Below are 26,633 nucleotides of genomic sequence, written 5' to 3' on the forward strand. Positions count from 1 at the left end.
CGCAGCCGCCCGCAAGGCGTGAGGCAGCGCAGGGGTTAAGGCCGCCGGCGTCACCTGGGCGTCGCTGAGGAGACCCGCGAGCCAGCGAATCCCGCGCGGGCGGGGCGAACAGGTGCCCTCGCGCGTCAGGCGGCGGCAAGGGGCGGGGTGAGGGGACGCGGCCGGAAGCCCGGGGCGGGGCTCTGCCGGCCCGGTGAGCCGGGAGGAGCCGGGGAAGTCAGGAAGGAGCTCGCCGGGTTGCACGGCGCGCGATGTGGAGCCGCCGCCTCGGCCCCTGCAGCAGCAGCCGCCGTCGCCGCCGCTGCTGCTGGGGCTGCCGCCGAGCCGAGGGTCATGGAGCGCGGCTGCAGAGAGCGGCCGCCGGCAACAGCAGCAGCAGCAGCGAGCGTCGCGGCGACTGCGGAGCGCAGCCCGCCCCGTGAGGGGCTGCCCGGCCGGCGGCGGCAGCAGCAGCAGCGGCAGCGGCAACAGGGCGGCTGAGAACCCGGCGGCGGCGTTCCTCCTCGCTTCCTTCCCCGCCCCGCTTCGCCGCCTCTCAGCCTCCGTTCCTGAGTCCTCCCTTCCCCAGCCTTCCCGTTCCCATCCCCTCCTCCGCCTCCACCCCCATCCCCATACCCTCCTCCCGCGCGCGCGTGAGCAGCTGAGCCCGGGGGCGGGGGAGGGGGCGCGTGCCGCCGGCGCGGGGGAGGGGCGGGCCGGCGCGCGCCGCGCCCAGGGCTCGCGGGGACCCGGGGGGCGCGTGCCGCGGCGCGAGGCGAGGCGCGAGGCGCGGGGCGCGGGGCGGCGCGGCGGGGCCCCTCCCCCCTGCAGCCTGGCGCGCGCCGGCCGGGCCGCACCGCTGCGGGCTCCGCGCGCGCGGGCCATGTCCGCCTTCTGCCTGGGCTTGGCCGGCCGCGCTTCAGCACCCGCCGAGCCGGACAGCGCCTGCTGCATGGAGCTGCCCGCCGCGGCCCGGGACGCAGTCCAGAGTCCCGCCGCCGCCGCCGCCCTCATCTCCTTCCCCGGGGGCTCCGGGGAGCTAGAACTGGCGTTAGAGGAGGAGCTGGCGCTGCTGGCGGCCGGGGAGCGGCCGTCGGACCCCGGGGAACACCCTCAGGCCGAGCCTGGGTCTCTGGCCGAAGGGGCCGGACCGCAGCCGCCGCCCTCCCAGGACCCCGAGCTGCTGTCAGTGATCCGGCAGAAGGAGAAGGATCTGGTGTTGGCGGCCCGGCTGGGCAAGGCGCTGCTTGAGAGGAACCAGGACATGAGCCGGCAGTACGAGCAGATGCATAAGGAGCTGACAGACAAGCTTGAGGTGAGGACCTCCCGCCCGGGATGGGTGGGGAGCAGGGGCCGCCCAGGCACGCGCCCGGCCCTGGGCAGTTTTGGGAGCCACTCACCCCCACTTCGTTGCTCATCCTACCTCGCAGAAAATCTGGAATGAATGGGGGAGGGAGGATGGAGGATTATCAGATTTCATTGAACCCACTTGACTTCCCCACCCTGCTCACAGCAAATGGGTCCATGCATGGCTCCAGCCGCTGTGGGCCGTTCTATATACGTACTGTATCCAGCATCTAAAATAGAGCTTACAGTATGACTAATTTATACAGCACTGAGGTGATGTCTGCATACAGAGAAATGAGAAAGTCGGGAAGCATTTAAAATATGCTCCAGGTTTTCAGAGTAGTTAATCTCTAATCAGGGTGTTAGCCTAAAGCTTTCCAGTTTGGGCGTTAAGGCCTCTAGATGCCCTTGTCTTAACTTCCTGGCAGCTCAGAGTTGTGGGAAACAAGTGCCTCTAAAGGAGCTTTATATAGCCTTCAGATGCTCAGGGATTAGGAATTGTGGTTCCATTGCAGAAATCAGGCGAGCCAGGGCTCAACATGTGACCGCTGGTAGTGGATTTAATTTGGGCCTCAGTATTTATATGTATTTGAACAGTACTTTTCTGTGTTCTGGGTCTCAGGCTTGCAGTTGAATGACCAAATGCAACCTATGAGAACCATATTACTTTAACTTCTGTTATAAAATACCTCTTAAGGTATCTGTAATATTTCTGCCAATTCCCTGGGCCAGTCTTTCAGAGTTGTTTGTTTTCTTGCCCTTAACTAGAAAAGGGCCTTGAATGCAGTACGGAATGCCAGCATTTCTAAAAATTAGATTGCCAAAAAAGGGGCGGGGGGTGGGGAAAGGGAGTCACCTGTGACTTACCTTTTCTGCCTGTGCATTTACTATTATTGTTACCTAGTTTAGTTGCAACCAGCTCTTTTCATTCTTATTACAGCAAGAGAATACTACAGACCTGAATGAGGTTTGAAATTGACCCTAATCAGGTTCCATCACTGCTACTGGTTGAACAGTCAGAATGTAAATTCAGAAATATTCTATAATAAGATTTAAGTATGCCTGTAGTCCAGCGACATAAAAGTAAATCCAGGATATAAAAAGGAAACCTGTGAGTGCCCTGTAGTTTGGTTGGCCTGTTAACTAGGTCTGCCAGTCGATGAACTCCTGAGATACCTCTCTGAAAAGTCGTTTGTGAAACCTATATTTAGACTGCCAAAAAGCAGCCTAATGAATTGAATTGTTTAATTTTCACTTGAAGTAGAGGTCTAGAAATAAAAAGCTGCCTTTTTTTTTTATAAAGAGATTCAATTATACGACTTTGTAAAGAAGCACAACTACAGAGATTTATACTTGTGATTTGAAATTTCTTCTGTGAAGGACTTGATTGAAGGGACAGCTAACTTGAAAGGAACACCATATCAGTTTGATTAGTGCCAGATTTCATAGTAATCCTGAGTGTGCAATTACATACATCCTGGGTTCCATGTGGAGCCTTTATACCTTTCTTCAACAAAGGGCAAAGATTTCAGAATTGTAACAAAAAAAAGGTTGTATTGTAAAAGAATAAGTTATCTTTGATATTTTATTTACTTAATGGACAACAATAGTTTAAAACTCAAACTATTTTTTAAAATCTTCATTCCTCTGCAGGTCAGCATATGAACTCTAGTTTTAAAAGTTCAATTTTAAGTTCTGGAGATAGTCACACAACCATGTGAATATAACTAACATATACTTAACATATACTTAAAGGCCAAATATTGATCATTGTTAAAATTCAGTAATGAGGGGAGTCAGTTATATTATTTCTTCTACGTATGTTTGACAATTACAAAAAATTTTAAAGTTTTAAAAACGTACATTAAAGATACTAAGAGAGTACCTTTAGTTGCTTGTTAATTCTTCTAGTATTAATGTGAGTGACAGACCTGGTTTACAGAGTACTGTTTTATTTGACACCTCCAGTTTAGTTTTCCCCACAGTACATTTTTTGAACAACCTAAGTTTTAGAATGTCTGTTTAGACAAAGTACTTTCTAACATTTAGTGCAAACTACTGTACTTTGTACCTTTTTCTTTCTCTCTCTCTCTTTTTTTTTTTTTTTAGACAAGATCTCACTGTATCCCCCAGGCTGATCTTGGCTTACTGCACCCTCAAGTGACCCTCCCACTCAGCCTCCTGAGTAGCTGGGACTACAGGCGCATATTACACACCTGGCTAATTTTGTAAAAATGTTTCCTAGAGATGGGGCCTCACTATGTTGCCCAGGCTGGTCTCAAACTAGAGGGCTCAAGCAGTCCTCTTACCCTGGCCTTCCAAAATGGTGGGATTACAGGATTGAACCATTGAGCCTGGCGTGTATTTTCAATTAAATCAAACACTTGGGAGTATAAAACCAATACTTTAAGACACATTTATTCATGAGAGAACTTGACCAGAAAAAAAACATTTATAATATTCCACAAACTGTCAGACATTTGGACTCAAACACTTTTTCTTACAGGGTGGTTTGAAAGAGAAACATGTGAGTGGACTGAGAGAATGCCACTTTTCACTATTGAAAATAAGACTGGTTTTATTTTAGTCCCATCTTCTCCACTACTACAAAATCGGCACCTTTCTCTTTTGTTTTTTTTTTTTTTTTTTTTTGAGATGGAGTCTCGCTCTGTTGCCCAGACTGGAGTGTAGTGGTGCTATCTCGGCTCACTGCAAGCTATGCCTCCCAGGTTTATGCCATTCTCCTGCTTCAGCCTCCCGTGCAGCTGGGACTACAGGCGCCTGCCACCACGCCTGGCAATTTTTGTGTGTGTGTATTTTTAGTAGAGACGGGGTTTCACCGTGTTAGCCAAGGTGGTCTCGATCTCCTGACCTTGTGATCTGCCTGCCTCGGCCTCCCAAAGTGCTGGGATTACAGGCGTGAGCCACCCTGCCCAGCCGGCACCTTTCTAATTTTGGGACAAACAAGGCATTTTCAAGATCTTTTCTATGTATTCATTAGTTAATATTAAATACCTCTCTGGTTCTGTGTACTAAGCCCAAGATTTTGTTTTTTTCATTTCAAACGTTAAAGTACTTGATGCTACAGTTTTGTGTCATTAAAGCCATACTATTAATATTTAAAGTCTTCAGTGGTTTAAAGGTTAACATAGAAGTTTTTTAGTTATATGCCTCTTGGGGTTAAAATGAAAATTCAGGTTAATTGGAAAAACTGTAAGGTTTGGGCACTTTTTTCCACTCTTGAGTTGACTGTATTTTATTACTCATTCACTGAATCAGATGCTTAAAGTTCTTTTTTTTTTTTTTTTTTTCCTTTGAGACAGAGTCTTGCTCTGTTGCCCAGGCTGGAGTGCAATAGCATGATCTCAGCTCACTGCAACCTCTGCCTCCCAGATTCAAGCGATTCTCCCGCCTCAGGCTCCCAAGTAGCTGGGATTATACCCACCCACCATCAGGCATGGCTAATTTTTGTATTTTTTAGAGATGGGGTTTCACCATGTTTGCCAGGCTGGTCTTGAACTCCTGACCTCAGGTGATCCTCCAACCTCAGGTGATCCTCCCACCTCAGCCTCCCAAAGTGCTGGGATTACAGGCGTGAGCCACTGTACCCAGCCCAGATGCTTAACGTTCTGAAGGCATTTTTAAAAATTTCTTTTCTTTTCATCTACAATTAGCCCTTTTGCTTTTAAAACTTATATCCAGTCGTGTCCTTAGCTTTTTCCCCAAAATATGAAGTAAGACAGTAACTTGTATTTATATACTTTTTTTCTTCAGGAATTAAATATTTGTTGTTAATGTACAGGATCTTCCTTTTTTCCATCATGGCTGAGTGGATTATCCCTTTACTGCAGAGATTGTCCTCTTCCCTCAGTTATATTTTCCTCCTCCTTCCCTAAGCCAGGCCAATTCTCATTAGTCCAGTACTATTTTTTTTTAAAAGGAAAAACAAAAGATGAAAATGAATATATAATGGGAGTCACTAGTAGATTTAGGGAAGAAAACCCAGGGGTTCTGATTTGCATTCAGTACTTGGACCTTTTAAATAACAGTACTTTTCAGAACCATGCACTAGACTTCTGAGCATATTGTCACTTTTTTGGTTTTTCTTTTTTTTTTTTTTTTTTGCAGAAATCCATTTCTGTAAAGACCTGTTTTATGTAGGCTAATGATCTTAATTTTGGGTGGTGGGTTTTTTTTTTTAGTTTTAAATAGACTTTTTTTTTTTTTTTTTGGAGACAGAATCTCACTCTGTTACCCAGGCTGGAGTGCAGTGGCACCATCTTGGCTCACTGCAACCTCTGCCTCCCAGGTTCAAGCGATTCTCCTGCCTCAGCCTCCCGAGTAGCTGGGACTATAGGTGTGCACCATGCCTGGCTAATTGTTGTATTTTTGGTAGAGACAGGGTTTCACCATATTGGTCGGACTGGTCTTAAACTCCTGAGCTCATGATCCGCCCACCTGGGCCTCCCAAAATGCTGGGATTACAGGCATGAGCCACTGCGCCCAGCCATAGACTATTTTTTAAAATGGTTTTAGGTTTCCAGAAGAGCTGGAAAGATAGTACAGAGAGTTTGCATATACCCTGCACCCAACTTCCTCTTACTAACATCTTACAATAGTATGGTACCTTTGCCATAATTATTGAACCAGTACTCATGTGATTACTAACTAAAGTCTTCAATTTATTCAGATTGTCTTAGCATTTATCTAATACCTTTTTCTGTTCCAGGATACCATATTACATTTAGTTTTTGTGTCACTTTAGGCTCCTCTTAGCTGTAACTGGCAGTTTCTTAACCTTATTTTTGATAACCTTGACAATTTTGATATTAACTTTCTAAAATACTATATAACCCTGAGAAACGAAGGAGAGCATAAGCAGAACTTGACCTTCACACTTCCTGACAGTCTCCCTACAGTTTTCTAGTTAATTTAGCACTTAATTGAAAATATAATTCTAGGAGAAACTTTTCTCAGGGCAGATGCTAAATTCTGTACAAAGTGGTAAATTCTGTATGTTTATTAATAGGAAAGCCTGGAATTTTCACAGGATTGGGAAACACGAAATAGGAAGTTTGTCTCATGTCCAAAGAAATACAAGGACTGAATAGACTGATCAGCACCACCTGTCCTCAGCCCTGCCTCCAAGTGGATTGGATTGTTTTAGTTGCTTGGTTGGGCTCTTCACTAACAGCTGTTTGCTGAATATTTTTAAATCACTCTGTTCTTTTAGAACGCAAGCCTAATTTATCTGGCCTCTCAGTAACACTGTGATTACTGAGTTCTTGCCATTGCCTTCTGCTCAATCTTTTTCGTTTTGAAAAAATTGAATAAAACCAAGTATCACAATTTTAGGATTGCAATTAGCATTTGTTCCTGCGTTCCATCTTGCTGAAGTTTCTACAGTGACTAAAACATTCTCATTTTTGGAAGTTAAGCACTACAAGGGATGCATAGAGCAAAAAATTCTCATACTGATGAGAAGGCCCTCCCTTGTCATTTCTTTTCCCACATTGCTCCAAACAGACTGTATAGAATATAATGTGTCTTTTCAACAGGTACATTCGAGTGGCTATTTCCAAATGAGTTGTCCCCTTAAAGTTGTCAACTTGGGAGTTTTCGGTGAAAACCGCCTTTGCCAGTGTGCTCAGAATGTTAATTTTCGATTGCTGTTTTTATCTTTTGGCACATTCTTTTGACTGCTCTCAGTCATGGTAAATTTTCATCTTTTTGGGGTTAATGACTTTCAGAATGATTCAAAAGTCACTCAACAAAGTAAGGAGAATAAGATGGCAGGATGAAGGAGGCTAATATCATTTTTTAGACACACCCCAGATGTGAAGTAATGGAACTTATTTTCTTGCATGACTGTAAGCTGTCCCTTATGGCTTTCCAAAAGAAGCATTCTGAAAGATATTTTGAATGGTGAGAACTTCAGTAGAGAGAGAGTATAGCCTCTCAAGATAAGGAGATGACTGAATAGTCTGAAAGAGAAGATTCATATGTGCATTTTAGCTCATTCAAACAATCTCAGTGCTTGATGTCAACCTTCAGTGTGTCAGAATTTCCTGTAGAACTCAGTATATATACATATACAGATATACACACACACACATGCGTAGATGCCTTAGACTTCAGTCTATTATTTATTGAATCACAATCTCAGGAATTGGGGTCCAGGGTGTATTTTGAATAGTTACATGAGAATGTTTCTGAGAGCACCAAAAGTTCAGGACCATTACTTTCACTTAGATTTCCTAGAGTCTTTGAAGTATAGATTTGGCTGTTGTACATATTGTGCTTTTTAAGTAGGAGAACATACTCTTTTCAGAGGCATGCATATTTATCTCAGAAACAGAAAGTTTTTTTTTGTTTTTTTGTTTTTTTGTTTTTTTTGAGATAGAGTCTTGCTCTGTCACCCAGGCTAGAGTGCAGTGGTGCGATCTCAGCTCACTGCAAGCTCTGCTTCCCAGGTTCGTGCCATTTTCCCGCCTCAGTCTCCTGAGTTGCTGGGACTACAGGTGCCTGCCACCAAGCCTGGCTAATTTTGTTTTTTGTATTTTTAGTGGAGATGAGGTTTCACCGTGTTAGCAAGGATGGTCTCGATCCTGTGACCTCATGATCCGCCTGCCTCAGCCTCCCAAAGTGCTGGGACTACAGGCGTGAGCCACTGTGCCCGGCCACAAAAAGATGTTTTTATTTCCCTCAATCCAAAGGAATCTTGTTTTATTGAGCTGCTACATTAGACCATAAGTACTTTTCCTGCATACCATCTTTCATATGCAATTTGTTTTATCAATCTCTCCCACTAGAATGAAAACTGTGTACAGGCAAGGACCATGTCTGTTTTGCTTATTAGAACGTCCCTAGGGGCCGGGTGCGGTGGCTTACACCTGTAATCCCAGCACTTTGGGAGGCCGAGGCGGGCGGATCACGAGGTCAGGAGATCGAGACCATCCTGGCGAATACGGTGAAACCCTGTCTCTACTAAAAATACAAAAAAATTAGCCGGGCGTGGTGGTGGGCGCCTGTAATCCCAGCTTCTAGGGAGGCTGAGGCAGGAGAATGGCGTGAACCTGGGAGGCGGCGGAGCTTGCAGTGAGCGTAGATCGCACCACTGCACTCCAACCTGGGCTACAGAGCGAGAGACTCCGTCTCAAAAAAAAAAAAAGAATGTCCCTAGGACAGTGCTTGGCCCATAGTAGGTGCTCAAGAATGAATGAATGTACCAGAAATAAATATGCAAGGCTTAATGGGCCATGATTTAAAGTAGCCCTGAACCTGAACTTGCCCTAATGATTTTGAATTACATTACTCTATATAGCAGCACGTATTTATTGAGCTGTGACTTAGAGAACCAGAGAGAGTCAACTGACTTAGACAAGCCCTGCTTTGCCATTTACTAGTACTGACCTTGAGATTGTCACTTAACCTCTTCTGTTGCTTCATTTGTAAGAAGAGATGGTTAATTGAAAAGATATCTGGAGTTCTTTTTATCTCTGAAAAATTCTGTGATAGTAAGAGCCTGGTATTATGCCATGGATAATAGGTGACTCCATGGATAATAGGAAGCCTCCTTATAAAAAGTAGGGAGGGTGCGGGGCACGGTGGCTCACACCTGTAATCTCAGCACTTTGGGAGGCCGGGCCGGGGGGATCACGAGGTCAAGAAATGGAGACCAACCTGGGCAGCATTGTAAAACCCCATCTCTACTAAAAATACAAAAAGTAGTCCCAGCTACTCGGGAGGCTGAGGCAGGAGAATGGCGTGAACCCGGGAGGCGGAGCTTGCAGTGAGCTGAGATCCGGCCACTGCACTCCAGCCTGGGCCACAGAGCGAGACACCATCTCAAAAAAAAAAAAAAAAACAACAAAAAGTAGCTTGGTGTCATGGTGTGTTCCTGTAATTCCAGCTGCTTGAGAGGCTGAGGCAGGAGAATTGCTTGAACCTGAGAGGCAGAGGTTGCAGCGAGCCAAGATCTTACCACTGCACTCCGGCCTGGAGGACAGAGCAAGACTCCACCTCAAAAAAATCAAAAAGGATTTTAGTTATGGGACTCATTTTTAGTTGTTTAAATGTGTAGTTCACCAGTTGATTAGATGACTGGCAAATTTCAAGTGAACTCCCTAGTCTAGAACCTCATGCCTAAGGATAAGAATAAACATAATAACTTTAAGTATTTTCAGTAAGAATGGCGTTCTCTTTGTGAAGCCAGCTTCTTCCCTGATGTGGAAGAAGGAATATATTTGTAGCTGTGAATTGGGTAACTTGTCCTACGTGGTAGGGTGTTTTATTGTGTCGACTAACTCGGAAAAAGAAGTTAGGAGAGCGTGGAGATTAAAATAAAAAGCTGTGGAATTTTTATCAATGTTTAAATCCTCTTTACTTTTCACCCAGCACTTAGAACAAGAGAAACATGAATTGAGAAGACGATTTGAGAACCGAGAAGGGGAGTGGGAAGGCCGCGTGTCAGAGCTGGAGAGTGATGTGAAGCAGCTGCAGGATGAGTTGGAGAGGCAGCAGGTTCATCTGCGGGAAGCAGATCGAGAAAAAACACGGGCTGTCCAGGAACTGTCGGAACAGAACCAAAGGCTATTGGATCAGCTCAGCAGGGTGAGTCACAAATTATGAATTTAAGATGTAAAATACTAAAAGTTGAAATAGGCCGGGCATGGAGGCTCATGCCCGTGACCCCAGCACTTTGGGAGGCCGAGGCGGGAGAAGCACTTTAGACCAATTTGGGCAACATAAGGAGACCTCATTTCTACAAAAGTTTTTTAAAAATTAGCCAGGCATGGTGGCACCTGCCTGTGGTCCCAGCTACTTGGGAGGCTGAGGTGGGGGGATCGCTTGAGCCCGGGATGTCAAGGCTGCAGTGAGCTGTGATCAATCATGCCACTGCCCTCCAGCCTGGGCGACAGAGTGAGAGCCTGTCTCGAAAAAAACAAAAAGTTGAAATAGAGCTTCTGTGTAATGTCAGTCATATAGATGATAAGAGCAATTCTAATTTTGTATGCCTTTGTTTTTAACAAAGTTCAGTATTTCTATCTACAAGAACTTTGGTATTACTGAACTAGGAGTCAGGAGCCAAGATGCATGCTTGTGGTTAACAGACTTCAACAATCACTTAACTTGGGAGTTTTCTCATTTTTAAAATGAAGGGGTTGTGCTTAATGACTTCTGAAATTTTTATAGCTCTGAAAGTTCATGATTACTTTACCTACAGAAAGTCTATCACTGGCAAAATTATGTTTAGTTAAAATATTGAAAGGTACTGTCTTTAAACTTTTTAAGCTTAGGGAAAATTTTTAGAACAATTGAGTTTTATTGATGTTGCATTTGTGAATGTACATTTTTTGTATTGTTTAAATATGAAAAGAAATGTGTATCTGTATTGAAAATTTGTTTTATTTCCACATTTAGTAAACATTCTTTATTTGTACCTTTCTAAGGTGGTGTCGTGGAAGTATTAACCAAAGTCAAGGCTGTAAAATAATTTCAAGGAAGGAGGTTGAGGCAGAATAGATGGAAATCTAATTTAAATACAGAACATATCTTTTAAACAAATGCAGGAAGGTTATTAATACCCTGGTCTATAAATCCACTTATTTTAGAAAATTAAGACTTGGATTTACTATTGTTCCTCAGCCCTTCTTGTATATTGAAAATAAAACAACCAACTCTTCAGTTACCAGAGAAAAAAAAACTTCTCTGATATCATCCCTCAGTGCTGATGTTCTCATGGGAGCAGTGCCGTGTCTGCATGGTTAGTGTTTGGTGCTTTGGTCTTAGAGAAAAGTGTAAATAGGGCAGCATTTCATAAATTCCTGGATCTTCCACTAATTTGATGGGTGATGCTGTATGAAGTTATTTCACTAGTTTGTGTTGTAGTTGCTTCCTGTAGTTATTCTGAGGCCAGTGAAAAAACATGTCTCACAAGAATATGGGAAGTAAATGCCAACAGTAGGGAAGGGAGGAGAAGAAGGAAAGGTAGAGGAGAGGGAGAAAGAAGGAAGGAAAATGATGCTTAGTAACTAGGAAAATAGTTGCAGGGAAATACCAGAATGTTTGTGAGAGGTGAGGATTCAGGCAATAGGTAGAGCTAAAGATCTCGCCTGCAGGTTTCCCATCTGGAGAATCTAGTCGCCCTTTGCTTGTCTGGGAAGTAGGAGTTGGACAGTTCAGGAAGTCACTTCACAGAGCCAGCTTAGTAACAGGATTTCTGATTCAGTTCTTTTTTATTTTTATTTTTATTTTTTTATTTTTTTATTTTTTGAGACGGAGTCTCGCTCTGTCGCCCAGGCTGGAGTGCAGTGGCCGGATCTCAGCTCACTGCAAGCTCCGCCTCCTGGGTTTACGCCATTCTCCTGCCTCAGCCTCCCGAGTAACTGGGACTACAGGCGCCCGCCACCTCGCCCGGCTAGTTTTTTTGTATTTTTTTAGTAGAGACGGGGTTTCACCATGTTAGCCAGGATGGTCTCGATCTCCTGACCTCGTGATCCACCCGTCTCGGCCTCCCAAAGTGCTGGGATTACAGGCTTGAGCCACCGCGCCCGGCCAAAACCATAGCGTCCCTGGGTGGGCTCAAATCTGATTCAGTTCTAAAACCTTTTTTCAGCAACTGGGAATGGAATCTTTATCCTTGTAAAAATGTTTGTTTTTGACTATTTTCTTTCATTATTCATGAAAGATTCAACCAGAGAGGCCTGGCTAGATTGATTTGTTTGTTCAAAAACATTTAATACATACTTTGAGTAAGTGTTTCTTATGGAGACTTATAGAATGAATGCCACAAACCAGAAAAATTAAAGGGGAATTTAAAATTTCTTCGGGGCTAAGTTCATGTTACAAAATAACATGAGCTAAAGCAGACTCAGCCCTGTGAAAGACAGGTGACCAAGAGAGATGAAGGGAAAAAGCAGATCTCAGCGTGACATAGCAAAAGCTCATGGAGCTTGGAATCTGACTCTGGTACTCATTAACGGGGTGACGTTGTTTGTGCCTCAGTTTCCTTTTCTTTAAAATGGGTATAAAAATTTATGCCTCATACAAGTACTGTTGAAATGAAAAATGAGATAATGTGTTTATGTTAAACAGTGTGGGAAGGTAAGGATTTGTTTCAGTGTTGTTGGTTATTTTACTAAAGCAGTGTCTTTATAATTTGTTCACTTTGCCTAATTTTTTATAGAAAATCCTGATAAGCTGCTCCTAAAAGAATGTAGGAGGATAACATTTCTACTAAATCTAGATTTTTGTTTTTCTCTCTGGCCTTGAATATAGGCCCTTGTTGGGTTTTATAGCTTTTTCCCTTTTTTCAAGCAGGACCAGCCCCTAGGGTTTCTATCAGCAGCAAGTTTAGATAGCTTTTTATTAACTGAGTATCCAGGAACTAGAGGAGTTAAGTATTTTGAAGTGAATTAAGATTCTCCTAGGACAACATAATCAACAGAGGTAGTAGAAGGCTGTACTTTTCTTGTAGTGTTTATAATGTGTTTTTATAAATATGAAATGTATAATATCTAATATCTAAAATGTAGTACAGTATTTCTTTGATACCTTCATCCAGAGTTTACATACATCTCATTGGCTTCCTTGGCCTCCAAGGCTGCTCTTCTCTTTATTAATAACAGCTTTATTGAGATATAATTCACATACCATAGAGTTTACCTTTTAAAAGGTACAATTTGGGACTTAGTGCAGTGGCTCATGTCTATAATCCCAGCACTTCAGGAGGTTGAGGCAGGAGGATCACTTGAGGCCAGGAGCTTGAGACTAGCCTGAACTATACAGTAAGACCCTATCTCTACAAAAAAAAAATGTTTAATTCTCCATGTGTAGTGGTGTGTGCCTGTCTGTAGTCCTAGCTGATTGCTTGAGCTTGGGAATTTGAAGCTGCAATGAGCTATGATCACACCACTGCACTGCAGCCTGAGTGACAGAGTGAGACCTTGTCTCTTAAAAAAAAACTTTTAAAAGCGTATAATTAGATAGATTTAGTTATTTACAGAGCTGTACCACCATCACCATTATCTAATTAGAGAACATGTCACCCTCCCCAAAAGAAACCCTGTACCCATAGCAGTCACTCATTTCTCCTAACCTTATAAGGACGCCAGCCATATTGCATTAGACCCACCCTAATGACTTCATTTTAATTTGATTACCTATGTAAAGACCCTGTCTCTAAATAAGGTCACATTCTGAGGTACTGGGGTTTGAACTTCAATATATGGATAGGGGAAGGGGAACATAATTCAATCCATAAGAAATGTGTTGGGGTTTTCTTACCAACAGATACAACTCTTGGATCTTAATCAGTGCTGTCTGTGGGAGGTGTTCACAGTAGTGTTAATTTTCTTGGGGATTCCATACACTTAATAACATATTTACATACCAAAGATACATAAGCCTTTGGCCATATGACTAAGAGCTGCCATGGTTCATGGGAAGATACTTAGAACCCTTAATTTTATTCTTTGAGAAAGTCCCAATCCACCTCTCTCATTACCCTCCTCTAATGACTAATCTGCATTCTATTCCTTAGAGTAAAATATGAAAGCCTTTATTATTTTTTTGGATCTTCTTTAATTCAACATTCAGCAAATATTTATTGGTCAAGGCACTGGGAATACAGTGGAGAACACAAGTCCTCTGTTTTACGAAGCTAGTAGGAGAAGATGTATAAATAACTGAACAATCCACAAGATGCAGATTGCATTAGGTACTATGAAGGGTGATTTGATGGAGACTGACTAGAAAGCAGGGAGCTTTTTCTACCTTACAAAGAGTCGGTAGGGGGCAGGGCATGGTGGCTTACACCTGTAATCCTAGCATTTTGAGAGGCCAAGGTGGGTGGATCACCTGAGGTCAGGCGTTCGAGACCAGCCTGGCCAACATGGTGAAACCCCGTCTCTACTAAAAATACACAAATTAGTCGGGCATGGTATCGTGAGCCTGTAATCCCCAGCTACCCGGGAGTCTGAGGCAGGAGAATCGCTGGAACCTGGGAGGCAAAGGCTGCAGTGAGCCGATATTGCTCCACTGCACTTCAGCCTGGGCAACAGAGCAAGACCACATCTTAAAAAAAAAAAAAAGTCGGTAGGGAAGGCTTCTGTGGGGAGACAGTATCTGAGATGAGACCCCACGGGTGAGGAGCCAGCTGTGGAAGAGCCAGGGGAACAGCATTCTTTGATGAATACTGTTAGATTGTAAACTCTATGAGAACAGGGACTCCATCTGTCTTGTTTATTGTTATAAACAGGTATCTAGCAGAGTGGGCATTCAATAAAAGATGGTTGGTTTTGTGGTTGTTGTTAAATGATTATCTAAAATACCCAATAAGGAACTGTCAAGAATACACTACCCCTCCATGTACTCTGTAGAAGTGCACGCCTGACTTTCACACTCAGTCTTAGGCTGTGTGTATGCTGTTTGAAAACCAGTTGTCAAAAGATGCCATGGATGTCAATGCTTTGACAGGCAACCCATAGCTAATGGTGACTCAGTTGCCTAGAGACCTAATATTATTATCATAGATATTCCTGGAATTGCATAAAAAGCCAGTCTTCAATGAATTGAGAAGAGTGACTACATATGAGAATGGACAGAGCTTTTGTGCATTGATTTAAAGTCTGCAGGTCCTTTTGCATTGCACTGTGCTTCTCCATGGTCTGCAGGTTGGTCAGTTACAGAGAGACTGGTTCTGTAGTTCTCTGACTCTGCTGATAGGTATGGAAATGAGCCTTTCAGCTTTTACAAAAAATTCTTGTCTCATGGGATGACTGGCCATTATTTGGGTTTAGGTGTCATTATGGCTTTCCTGTCCTTCCTGGGAGCGTACACTAGACAAAAGAACTCCCTGTCTCCAACTCTGTGTCATCTCATCTGTTCTCATGCTCCAAATGGTCTGTAGTATGGAGAAGGAGGCAGCCAGAGGTTCTCTTTTGGAAAGCTGAATGGTGATTGCATCTGAGCAGAGCCTCATGTAGGATATATGATTGCTCACTGTACAGCCCTGATGGCTTCTTCAAGAGTGAAACTCTTGAGAATTCACCTTAAAATAATTATTTTTTTCTTTTATTATTTATTTAGGTATTGTGTTATATCCTTTTTGCATTTGTTTTCCCAGAGCCCCCTCCATTTATCCCTTTCTTCTCATCACAGTGCTACAAGTGTCTCTAACAAACCTCTCCCCAATTTCTCACATCCAGAATTGGGGTCATGTGCCTTGTCACTATGGCTTTGGGTATTACTACCTAATACCCAAAAGGAGAAGCTGTATTGGTAGCAGTGTATAAAAGGGGCTGTTTCAAAGGCTGAATGAAGCCAAGATGGATTTCTTTTTTTTTTTTTTTGAGACGGAGTCTTGCTCTGTCGCCCAGGCTGGAGTGCAGTGGCCGGATCTCAGCTCACTGCAAGCTCCGCCTCCCGGGTTTACGCCATTCTCCTGCCTCAGCCTCCCAAGTAGCTGGGACTACAGGCGCCTGCCAACTCGCCCGGCTAGTTTTTTTTGTATTTTTTAGTAGAGACGGGGTTTCACCGTGTTAGCCAGGATGGTCTCGATCGCCTGACCTCGTGATCCACCCGTCTCGGCCTCCCAAAGTGCTAGGATTACAGGTGTGAGCCGTGCCCGGCCTTGCCAAGATGGATTTCTACTATAGAGTCACTGAGATAGGGAGGGTGATAAAGAGCATTCAACAGGAAGTTAGGCCTAGGTCCAAGGCCAGGAGAATCCAAAGCCTGTACTTTAAACTAGAAGGGATTAGACCAAGAGATACCTGGAGAAATGGTCTAAAGATTGGTGAAAGAGAGACTGAAATAAAGAAACAAAGATCGGTTATAGTTAGGTGAAGCCAGGAAGTTTGAAATCTATGTTTATGAAAGATTGGCCCCCAATGGGGTGTTCTTTTTATGAACTTTGATTTATCTGGCTAGGATAGGGTCGGCTTCTTAAGGAACTTAGCTTTACTGAATATTCCTTAGCAGATATTCAGAAATTCTAGTTTTGCCTCTATCCTAAGTTTAAGTTTTATAGATTTGTTTGTTTGTTTTCGAGAAGGATTTTCGCTCTTGTTGCCCAGGCTGGAGTGCGACGGCACAATCTCAGCTCACTGCAGCCTCAGCCTCCTGGGTTCGAGAGATTCTCCTGTCTCACCCTCCTGAGTAGCTGGGATTACAGGCGCCCGCCACTACATCCGGCTAATTTTTGGTATTTTTAGTAGAGGCGGGATTTCACCATGTTGGCCAGGCTAGTCTCAAACTCCTGACCTCAGGTGATCTGCACGCCTTGGCCTCAAAAAGTGCTGGGATTATAAGCATGAGCCACCATACCCGGCCTATAGATTTTTAAATTTAAAAAATGTTTATTGTGTTTCCTGATGGCAAAAAGAATTCATGTTCACTGGGAAATAATATTGAGACAATAGCGAAATATTCAGTGTAAACAGTGAAAATCTCCCATGATCCTCTTCCGAATAAAATACTAGCCACGGTTTGGTGTTAGTTTTTTTTTTTGTATTTTTTCATATGTGATACACACACACACACACGTTGTACATAACTTTTCTACTTATTTTGCTTTCTTTTTGTTTGTTTTTGAGACAGAGTCTTGCTCTGTCTCCCAGAGTACAGTGGCTGGAGTGTAGTGGCACAATCTCGGCTCACTGCAACCTCTGCCTCCTGGGTTTAAATGATTCTTATGTCTCAGCCTCCCAAGTAGCTGGGATTACAGGTGAGTGCCACCATGCCTGGCTGATTTCTGTGTTTTTAGTAGAGATGGGGCTTTGCCATGTTGGCAGACTGGTCTCAAACTCCTGGCTTCAAGAGGTGATCCTCCCACTTCAGCCTCCCAAAGTACTGGGATTACAGGTGTGAGCCACCACGCCCAGCTGTTTTTGCTTTCATTTTAAACAAAAGGTTTTAAACAATTTTTTTTCACTTACTATATCTTGGACTTTTTTTTTAAAGCATTTAAAATGGTTTATATAGTATTCCATATAGCACATATGGAGGTACCATGGCTAATGTAACAGCTGTGCTATTGAAGGGCATATGTATTGGTTATAGTGATTTAGTGTTACAAACACTGCTGCAGTGAACATCCTTGTTCATATATTTTTGCACTCTTAACATTTTTCTAGGATAGATTGCTACAAACAGGATGGCTAGGTCAAAGGGTATGTCCATTTAAAGTTTTATTAGATACTATCATATCGCTCTGAGAATGTTTTAATAGTCTATACTCTCCTCATATCTACCTTCATCAAGAGTGCAAAACCTGTCATTCTGTATGCATACATAGTACAACTATAAAGAAAACTGAGGTAATTATCATCACAAAAGTCAAGATAATGGTTACCTGGGGAATGTGTGTGGTTGAGAGGGAGGATGCCTGTCATCATGGAATGGTGCCTGGAGAGGAGGCTTCTGGAAAGCTGGCAGTGTTCTGTTTCTTGACCTTGGTGGGAATTATGTGGGTGTTTGCTTTATAATTATTTGTTAAGCAAGACATATTTGTTTTATGTATTTATCTTTATATATGTTATATTTCACAATTTTAAAAATCATTAATTCATTCAACAAATACTTATAATGTGCACCTACTATATGTGAAGTCACTGTTCTGAGTAACAGTGATACTGCAGTGAACAAGGTGAATTCCCTGTCTGAAAATAATGCAGGAGGTTGACAGTGAAGAAGGAAGTATGTAAACAGACAAATCAGCTAGTGATAGTACTATGAATAAAATAAAACCAGGAAAGGAGAAGAAAGTGGTAGCTGTAGAGACAACTCAATATTTGATAGGATTCTCAGGAAGGAACCTTTGGGGAGGTGAAGTTTGAGCAGGATAAAAAGGAGCAAAAGAGTATTCCCGGCAAAACAACATGTAAAAGCCTAGGAACAGTGGAAAGAAGGATGCTGTGACTGGGGTGTGGTCAGCTTGGGAAGGGTTAGGAGATGAGATCAGAGAGGTAATCAGCAGCCAGATTTCATAGGACCTTGCCAGCTACCAGGGGTTTTATTCAGTGTGCTGGGAAGCCAGTGATATGTTTTTGCCAGGGGAGCATCATGACCTGATTGATAACAACTTTTAAAAGGTTACTCTAGTTACTCTAGGAGGATGGATTATTGGGCTGAGGGTGGAGGGATACAGATGGATGAAGAAGTGACTCCCCAGGTAGAATTGATAGTAGCTTTGATTATGGAAGTGTTGAAATGGGTTAGGTTGGATATATGTTTTGAAGGTAGAACCAACAAGACTTACTAATGGAATAAATGGTTGTGGGAAGGAAGGTTAAAGAAAAAATAATCAAATGTGACTCCTAGGTTTTTGTCTTGAGCTACTGGAGGAATAGTGGCATCATTAACTTGAGAGACCAAAGGCTAGAGGAAAGAAAGGGATAGGTTGGAATTTAAAGTCAAATTCATCTTAGACTGTGTGGATAATTAAGGTTGAGATGCACTTTACATATCCATATTAGTTTCACATAAGTAGAACAAATGAGAATTCTGTTGTATTGAGATGAAATACTGAGTTAAATTTCTGCAGCCTTCTGAGGTCTCTCAGGACCTGAGACTCTGTTCTAGTACCTTTCGTGAGGTTGTCACCAAGAATTTCCTCATTCATAGTGACAGAAGCTGAATTCAGACAAGAGTGTCCCCCACCCGCCCCACGTACACACACTCAGCTCCTAGAAGAACCACCTTGTGAGTTCATGTCTGTGAGGTGAGATGTGTAGGAGGAAGTTAATGCAAACAGGTGCTTTTTCTGTTTCCTGCCTGTTTGGAGCTGTTTTCCTCAGTCAGCCTCTAATGCCTTATCCACACACAAAGAATACAGTTTGCATACTAGCTGAAACTAATCTTCTCTGAAAAGACTAATTTTCCTCTGAAGGGTAAACAGATCCTTGTTCTTTAAACAGCTCATTTTGGATTAGCAGCTCTGCGTCTGGTACACTTCTTGAAGCAAATTTCTCCCAGGTTCCTTTCTTGAAGTTAAAGACAGTGTCCATAAGTGTCACCGCCACTCTGCCTCTGTTGAGTGATGCAGAACCATTTTTGTTTCTAGGACACTTTACGGTGAGCAACAGCTGCGCATCAGAAGTTTTAATTGCTGAATGGGCTTTTGTTTCTTTTGAGGTGGGGGCTGTATTATTTGTTTTTTTCTTAAAAGTCTGCTTCATTTACAGAAGCTGGTGATTTTTAGTAATCCTATTCTTTTTTTTTTTTTTTTTTTTTTTTTTTTTTTTTTTTGAGACGGAGTCTGGCTCTGTCGCCCAGGCTGGAGTGCAGTGGCTGGATCTCAGCTCACTGCAAGCTCCGCCTCCCGGGTTTGCGCCATTCTCCTGCCTCAGCCTCCCGAGTAGCTGGGACTACAGGCGCCCGCCACCTCGCCCGGCTAGGTTTTTGTATTTTTTAGTAGAGACGGGGTTTCACCGTGTTAGCCAGGATGGTCTCGATCTCCTGACCTCGTGATCCGCCCGTCTCGGCCTCCCAAAGTGCTGGGATTACAGGCTTGAGCCACCGCGCCCGGCCTAGTCATCCTATTCTTGAAAGAGGTTATGAAAACAAGATAATTTCTCAACCAAATAACAGCAATTTAAATTTCCAAAGGATGTTCTCATATGTGACCTCTTCTGATCCCATTCCCGCCTATGATGGAAGTCAAGATAATTACTCTTTCTTTTTTCTTTCTTTTTTTTTTTTTTTTTTTTTTTTTTTTGAGATAGGGTCTCAGACTGTTGTCCAGGCTGGAGTGCAGCAGCACCATCATGGCTCACTGTAGCCTTGACCTCCTGGGCTCAGGTGATTCTCCCACCTCAGCCTCCCAGGTGGCTAGGACTGCGGCTGTACGCCACCACACACACACACACACACACACACACAAACACAAAATTAGCTTGGCTAATTTTTTATAGTTTTTGTAGAGATGACTTTCACCATGCTGCCCGGGCTGGTCTTGAACTCCTGGGCTCAAGCGATCCACCTGCCTCGACCTCACAAAATGCTGGGATTATAGGCATGAGCTACTGTGCCCAGCCAATAATTACTCTTTATTTGGCAGATAAGGAAACTGAGGGTCAGACAGAAGTTTGGTGACACTTGCTCAAGGCCTTGCAAAGGTTACATGTTAACCACTGGCTTGAGGATTGGCTTTTTGTACATTTTCCAGGATGGGTAGTCAATCGGAAATAAAAACCACTTCGTATGTATTTCTATCTCATTGATTTGGTTGATTTTTTGGTTGATATTTGCTGGGTGGTATTGTTTTGGATGCCTTTTACATCACTAGGTAAAATGAATCCAAAGGTTTGGAATTCATTTTTAGCAATGTTTGTTATATTCAGGATATACTAGTAGGATTAAAAATGGTATGTTGAGAGGACCACTTCAGCTAAAACAGAAAAGGACCTTTTACATAGGAACTCTCTTCTGTGAAGACAGATTTTCCAGCATTTCCAGATTGTACTGTTGCTAATTAGTAGGTTAAACACATTAGGGTGGTAGTTGCTTATTCTTCTAGCATAGGGTTTTTTTGGTTTTTTTTTTGGTAGATTCTTGGTATTGATTAGTTGAGCCTGTTTTTTTTTTTTTTTTTTTTTTTTTTTTTGAGATGGAGTCTTGCTCCTCTGTTGTCAGGCTGGAGTGCAGTGTGCAATCTCGGCTCACTGAAACCTCCTCCTCCTGGGTCCAAGTAATTCTCGTGCCTCAGCCTCCTGAGTAGCTGCAATTACAGGCACACGCCATCATACCCAGCTAATTTTTGTATTTTTAGTAGAGATGGGGTTTCACCATGTTGGCCAGGATGGTCTCGATCTTCTGACTTTGTGATCCACCCTCCTCGGCCTCCCAAAGTGCTGGGATTATAGGCATGAGCCACCGTGCCCGGCTGAGCCTGTTCTTAGTTATTTACCAAGAGCCATGCCTGATTCAAGAGTCTTCAGGTTGGTTGTGTGGGCTACAAGTATGTAGTTCTGGTTTTCTTTGTTTCTTTGTTTCTTTCTTTCTTTCTTTCTTTCTTTCTTTTTTTTTTTTTTTTTTTGAGATGGAGTCTGGCTCTGTCTCCCAGGCTGGAGTGCAGTGGCCGGATCTCAGCTCACTGCAAGCTCTGCCTCCCGGGTTTACACCATTCTCCTGCCTCAGCCTCCCGAGTAGCTGGGACTACAGGCGCCCGCCACCTCACCCGGCTAGTTTTCTATATTTTTTAGTAGAGACGGGGTTTCACCGTGTTAGCCAGGATGGTCTCGATCTCCTGACCTCGTGATCCGCCCGTCTCGGCCTCCCAAAGTGCTGGGATTACAGGCTTGAGCCACCGCGCCCAGCCACTTTTTTTTTTTTTTTTTTTTTTTTTTTGAGACAGAGTCTCGCTCTGCCGCCCAGGCTGGAGTGCAGTGGCGTGATCTTGGCTCACTGCAAGCTCCGCCTCCCGGGTTCACGCCATTCTCCTGCCTCAGCCTCCCGAGTAGCTGGGACTACAGGCGCCCGCCACCTCGCCCGGCTAGTTTTTTTGTATTTTTTAGTAGAGACGGGGTTTCACTGTGTCAGCCAGGATGGTCTCGATCTCCTGACCTCGTGATCCGCCCGTCTCGGCCTCCCAAAGTGCTGGGATTACAGGCTTGAGCCACCGCGCCCGGCCTTTTTTTTTTTTTTTTTTTGAGACGGAGTCTCGCTCTGTCGCCCAGGCTGGAGTGCAGTGGCTGGATCTCAGCTCACTGCAAACTCCGCCTCCTGGGTTTACGCCATTCTCCTGCCTCAGCCTCCCGAGTAGCTGGGACTACAGGCACCCGCCACCTCGCCCAGCTAGTTTTTTGTATTTTTTAGTAGAGACGGGGTTTGACCATGTTAGCCAGGGTGGTCTCGATCTCCTGACCTCATGATCTGCCCGTCTCGGCCTCCCAATAGTTCTGGTTTTCTTTTTCAAAAGAGGAACGCCTAAAGTTCTAGTATATTGGGCCTAAATTTTGGAGGTTGTAAGGCCCAAGATTCGGATTAATTACTGTAGGGGTAGATCTTTTTAATGCTTCTAGATTTAGCTTAATGTGGCAGTCATTCTTTCTTTTTACCTTGAAATCTGGATTCACTTAATCCCTGTAGACAGCCTGGTATATTGTGTAGGAGAGATAAAAACAGAGTTTAATGAGCTACCCTTGCCTGATGTGAGGTGGGGCCCCCAAATTTTGTCCTTGGCAAATGGTAGGAAGGTTGCAGATGGTAGGAAGGTTGGAGTTGACAGGCAGACAAAAAGTTGGCAGCATACTCTACACTCTTTTGTTCCTTACGCTGGTTAGCCCATAGTTCTGGTTCCTAAGTACTGTTGCTTTGAAAAACAAAGTATCTCTATCCAGTGAATGAACTGTCAACAGAAAAGCAAGTAATGTTTTGACACTGATAGCATCTTCTCCATTTCTCTTCATTGGCGTCTGGGCCAATAGTCCAGTGCTATTATATGTGTTTTAGAGCTAAAAGAGAACTTCTGGTCTATCTGGACCAGTGGTTTGTGAAATGTTTGCTCTTCAGGGATTCTGCAAATTTAAATGTGTTTCTAAAATTTGTAACACTCCAAACAACCATTACCAAAAGAGTCATCATGGACCCTCTTGAGATAGATGTCATATAGAACACGCACAAGACCACCAGTGCCTCAGCCTGTGCTGCCAGCTTTACCTGAATGTGTGGAGACGCCAGCCTGCAGCCTCCATGCCACTTCTATTAACTAAAGAGTATTATGCTGTTGTAAGGTGGACTGAGTAAAACTGGTTGGATTTGTAACTGCTTCACTGGGTGAATAAAACAATTTGTTTTCAATATTTAAAATCAACTAAATTCATAAATACATCAATACTGAGTAAGATTGCCACCATCATCCTTGTCCTCCAATTTCAAGTTATTTTGAAAAGGTCTAATTGTTCTTGAGTTTATAAATTTTATACATTTACATTTATAAAATACTTAATAAAAGATTATCTGTTCTGTTTATCTGTTCTGTTTATTGAGGCTTCACATTAAATTTCATATGGAAAAGGGCTGTGGGTGCCAACAAAAAAATCCCATATAATTTGGAAAACCATTGGTTTAAATCAGCTTTTCTCAAACTATATTCTGAGGAGCCATAGGTCTCTAAGAGGTGCCTTAGGGAATAGATGCAAGGAAGAGCTGAAGAAATTGTTAATCTGGTGGATTCCTGTCCCCTTCCCCATTTGCACTTCACCCTGAGCATTTTAATGTTTTATGTATTAAAGTTCTGTTTAATATTTTATTTGAGGGAAAAGTGGTTTTTTAATCTGTGTTTACGGAAAAATGATTTGCAGTCACTAATCTACAACTAGTTAAGGAAGCTGAGCCCCGGGGAAGTTAAGTGATTTGCCCAAGTCTGCGGTCTCAGTCCTCTGCTTCCAGTGGGGCTGTTACTGACTCAACAAGTAAAACAAGCCATCTCTTTGGTGATAAATGATATTATACTGATTAAGAAAAAAGGGTGTGGTATTCATTATTTGTGGAAGAGTAACCCTAGTTACAGTTTTATTCATTAATACTGAAGTTGTTGTGACAGATCAATCACCAAATTTTAGTAGCCTAACCAGAGTTAAAAGCTGGTATTCATGAGTGGTCAGTGGCTCGCAATTCAGGCAGTGATTCAGTTCTCCTCCAGCCATCTTCCATCTTGTGACTTGGCTGTTTTCAACAGGTGACTTCTAAGGTCCTAGCAGAAGGAAAAGAACCTCGAAGATTTCTGTGGGCCATGCCTGGAAATGGTGCCTGTTTTTTCCACTCATTTGCTGGTCAGAGCTCAGTCACATGGCCATACTCAGTTACAAGAAAACCTGGGAAATGTAGACCAGCTTTGTGCCCAGGGAGGAGAAGAAATGGGTTGGTGAACAACTAGCCAGTGTCAGCCATAATGGAGTCAGTAGAAAGAGTCCTGGACTCTCCTTTTCTGGGCTTCAATTTTCTGAAGTGATTAGAGTGGCTGATTGCTAAAATCCTTCCAATTCTAACTAGGTAGAATTCCAAGGCAGTTACAGTTGTAACAGTATCACCTTTTTTTGGTACACATTCACCTTCTATCCCAAATAGAGAAGCTGTTTGGTCTTTTTGTACTCAAGTAGTATCTTTGATAATCACAGAGTTGAGTAAATTCCTTTGAAGTTATAACTTGATCCAGAATCCCCAAAATAAAGAAAGTTGGTGTCTTTTTCAGGGATTGCCTTAGGGTGGGATAGACCCTTTCATGGTTATATTAGGTAGAATAACATTAACTGTTATAATACATAAACTCTTAAGCTCTCAATGGCTTTACATAATAGAGGTTTTTTTCTCATTCCCATAAAGTCCAATCAGCATTTCTGTTTAAACATGAGGAAAGGCCGGGCGCGGTGGCTCACGCCTGTAATCCCAGCACTTTGGGAGGCCGAGGCGGGCGGATCACAAGGTCAGGAGATCGAGACCACGGTGAAACCCCGTCTCTACTAAAAATACAAAAAATTAGCCGGGCACGGTTGTGGGCGCCTGTAGTCCCAGCTACTCAGGAGGCTGAGGCAGGAGAATGGCGTGAACCCGGGAGGCAGAGCTTGCAGTGAGCCGAGATCGCGCCACTGCACTCCAGCCTGGGCGACAGAGTGAGACTCCGTCTCAAAAAAAAAAAAAAAAAAAACCATGAGGAAAAATAGCATTGTGTTTTAATGGAACAAATTGGCCTGGAAAACAGAAGACCTAGGTTCTAGCCCATGTTCTGTCACTAACTTTCTGACCTTGAATAAATCCCCACTCTGGGTTTCAGTTTGTCAGTAAAACACGGAGATTGAACGAGATGATTCCTTCACTCTCTGAATGTCCACATGTACATATGCGATCTCTGTTGGAAAGAAAATTATTAGGGAGATGTTCTCACATGATGTGGTATATCATGTCTGGTAGTTTTGTAATGCTGCCTTCTTTGCATGCAGAACATATTCATCCTTCTCTGGGACCGGGGGCGGCTTCTCCTCTCACCCAAATTTACTCCTCTGTGTAATGAGAAATAGAGGTTGAGATGATTGGTGCCACAACAAAATGTATTTTCCATTCCAGTCATGACACATAAGGTACTTTCCCTGCACACGAGTGACGGTGTGGGGAGTGAGGAGGTGTTTATGTGCTTTTCCTGTTTAAAATTATGCATCATAGTACTAAGGTTTTATGAGGTTGACATTCTGTAATTCTCCACGAATAAGTCAGATTTTCCGCATTGCCCTCGTGTGATTATTTGCATTCAGTGCTGCATGTTTGTCATTTGCAGAACTGTAAGAATTCCCCCTATACACACCTCTCGTCATCAATTGCTAGGTTACAGCTTTTCACATTGTCCCAGTCTGGTGATGTTGCCATGGATACCCAGTTATTCCTCCTCCTATGACACTGTTCTGGTCAGGCTCAGAGGGCAGGCAAGACGTAACTATGATGTCAGAGATGTTTTGGCATATGTCTTTCTCTTTACATTAATGATAAGATCTAAGTAATAGATACCAATTCTGTGTGTTCTCATGTGTGAATTAAGGACATGAGGTATTAGCTGAATCCCTCAAATAGTCCCCCACTCAGAACCTTTATTCCATTATGTATTTTTTTTTCTTTTTTAAAGGAAAGGGAAGGGAAAGGAAGGGGAAAGCCTTTATTCCATTGTTATTCTGCAGAAATGGAACAGGTTATAAAATATGAATATAAGACCTGCTATACTGTGTCCAGCTCATTCCCTACACAGACCAGCAACCCACCTCCTATAGGGTGGGCTATACATGGAATATCATTATCCTTGACATTGCCTTCAATGGTAGGAACATTTGGGAATGCTTTTTGTCAAACTCTTAATTTATCTAAATTATAAAGCTCACGCCTCTAATCCCAGCACTTTGGGAGGCCGAGGTGGGTGGATCACCTAAGGTCAGGAGTTCAAGACCAGCCTGGCCAACATGGCGAAACCCTGTCTCTACTAAAAATACAAACAAAATTAGCCGGGTCTGGTGGCAGATGCCTGTAGTCCCAGCTACTCAGGAGGCTAAGGCAGGAGAATCGTTTGAACCTGGGAGGCAGAGGTTGCAGTGAGCCAAGATCACGCCACTGCACTCCAGCCTGGGGGATAGAGCAAGACTCCATTAAAAAAAAAAAATTATAAAGCCTGTGGTCTAAATTTTATTGTCATTTAATGTCACATGATTATATTTCTTTTTCTGCTAGGTTTTAGACACCATGAATTGCAGGGACTGTGTCTTTAACCAGTTTTTGTGTGTGTGTGTGTGTGTGTGTGTGTGTTTGTTTTTGTTTTTGTTTTTGTT

General features: G+C 43.3%; 1 protein-coding gene across 12 annotated transcripts in view; it reads left to right on the forward strand.

Annotated features, from left to right (window-relative positions):
- Positions 1-219: 219 nt before the first annotated feature.
- Positions 220-26,633, forward strand: part of BICDL1 (BICD family like cargo adaptor 1) — a 109,757-nt gene continuing 83,343 nt past the window's right edge. For 7 of the 12 annotated variants that reach the window (XR_013401556.1, XR_013401561.1, XR_013401557.1 and 4 more), the window contains exons 1-2: positions 220-1,294; positions 9,724-9,939. Coding sequence is in view for 5 of the 12 variants with exons in the window: in XM_077955411.1 (XP_077811537.1) it covers positions 863-1,294; positions 9,724-9,939 (648 nt within the window). In the remaining 7 variants the exon portion in view is untranslated. The remainder of the gene's footprint in view (positions 1,295-9,723; positions 9,940-26,633) is intronic. The other 5 variants (XR_013401558.1, XM_077955412.1, XR_013401559.1 and 2 more) reach the window with 3 other exon arrangements.

This window comes from Macaca mulatta, chromosome 11 (genome assembly GCF_049350105.2).
Source record: "Macaca mulatta isolate MMU2019108-1 chromosome 11, T2T-MMU8v2.0, whole genome shotgun sequence".
In the NCBI taxonomy this organism is placed as follows: Eukaryota; Metazoa; Chordata; class Mammalia; order Primates; family Cercopithecidae; genus Macaca; species Macaca mulatta.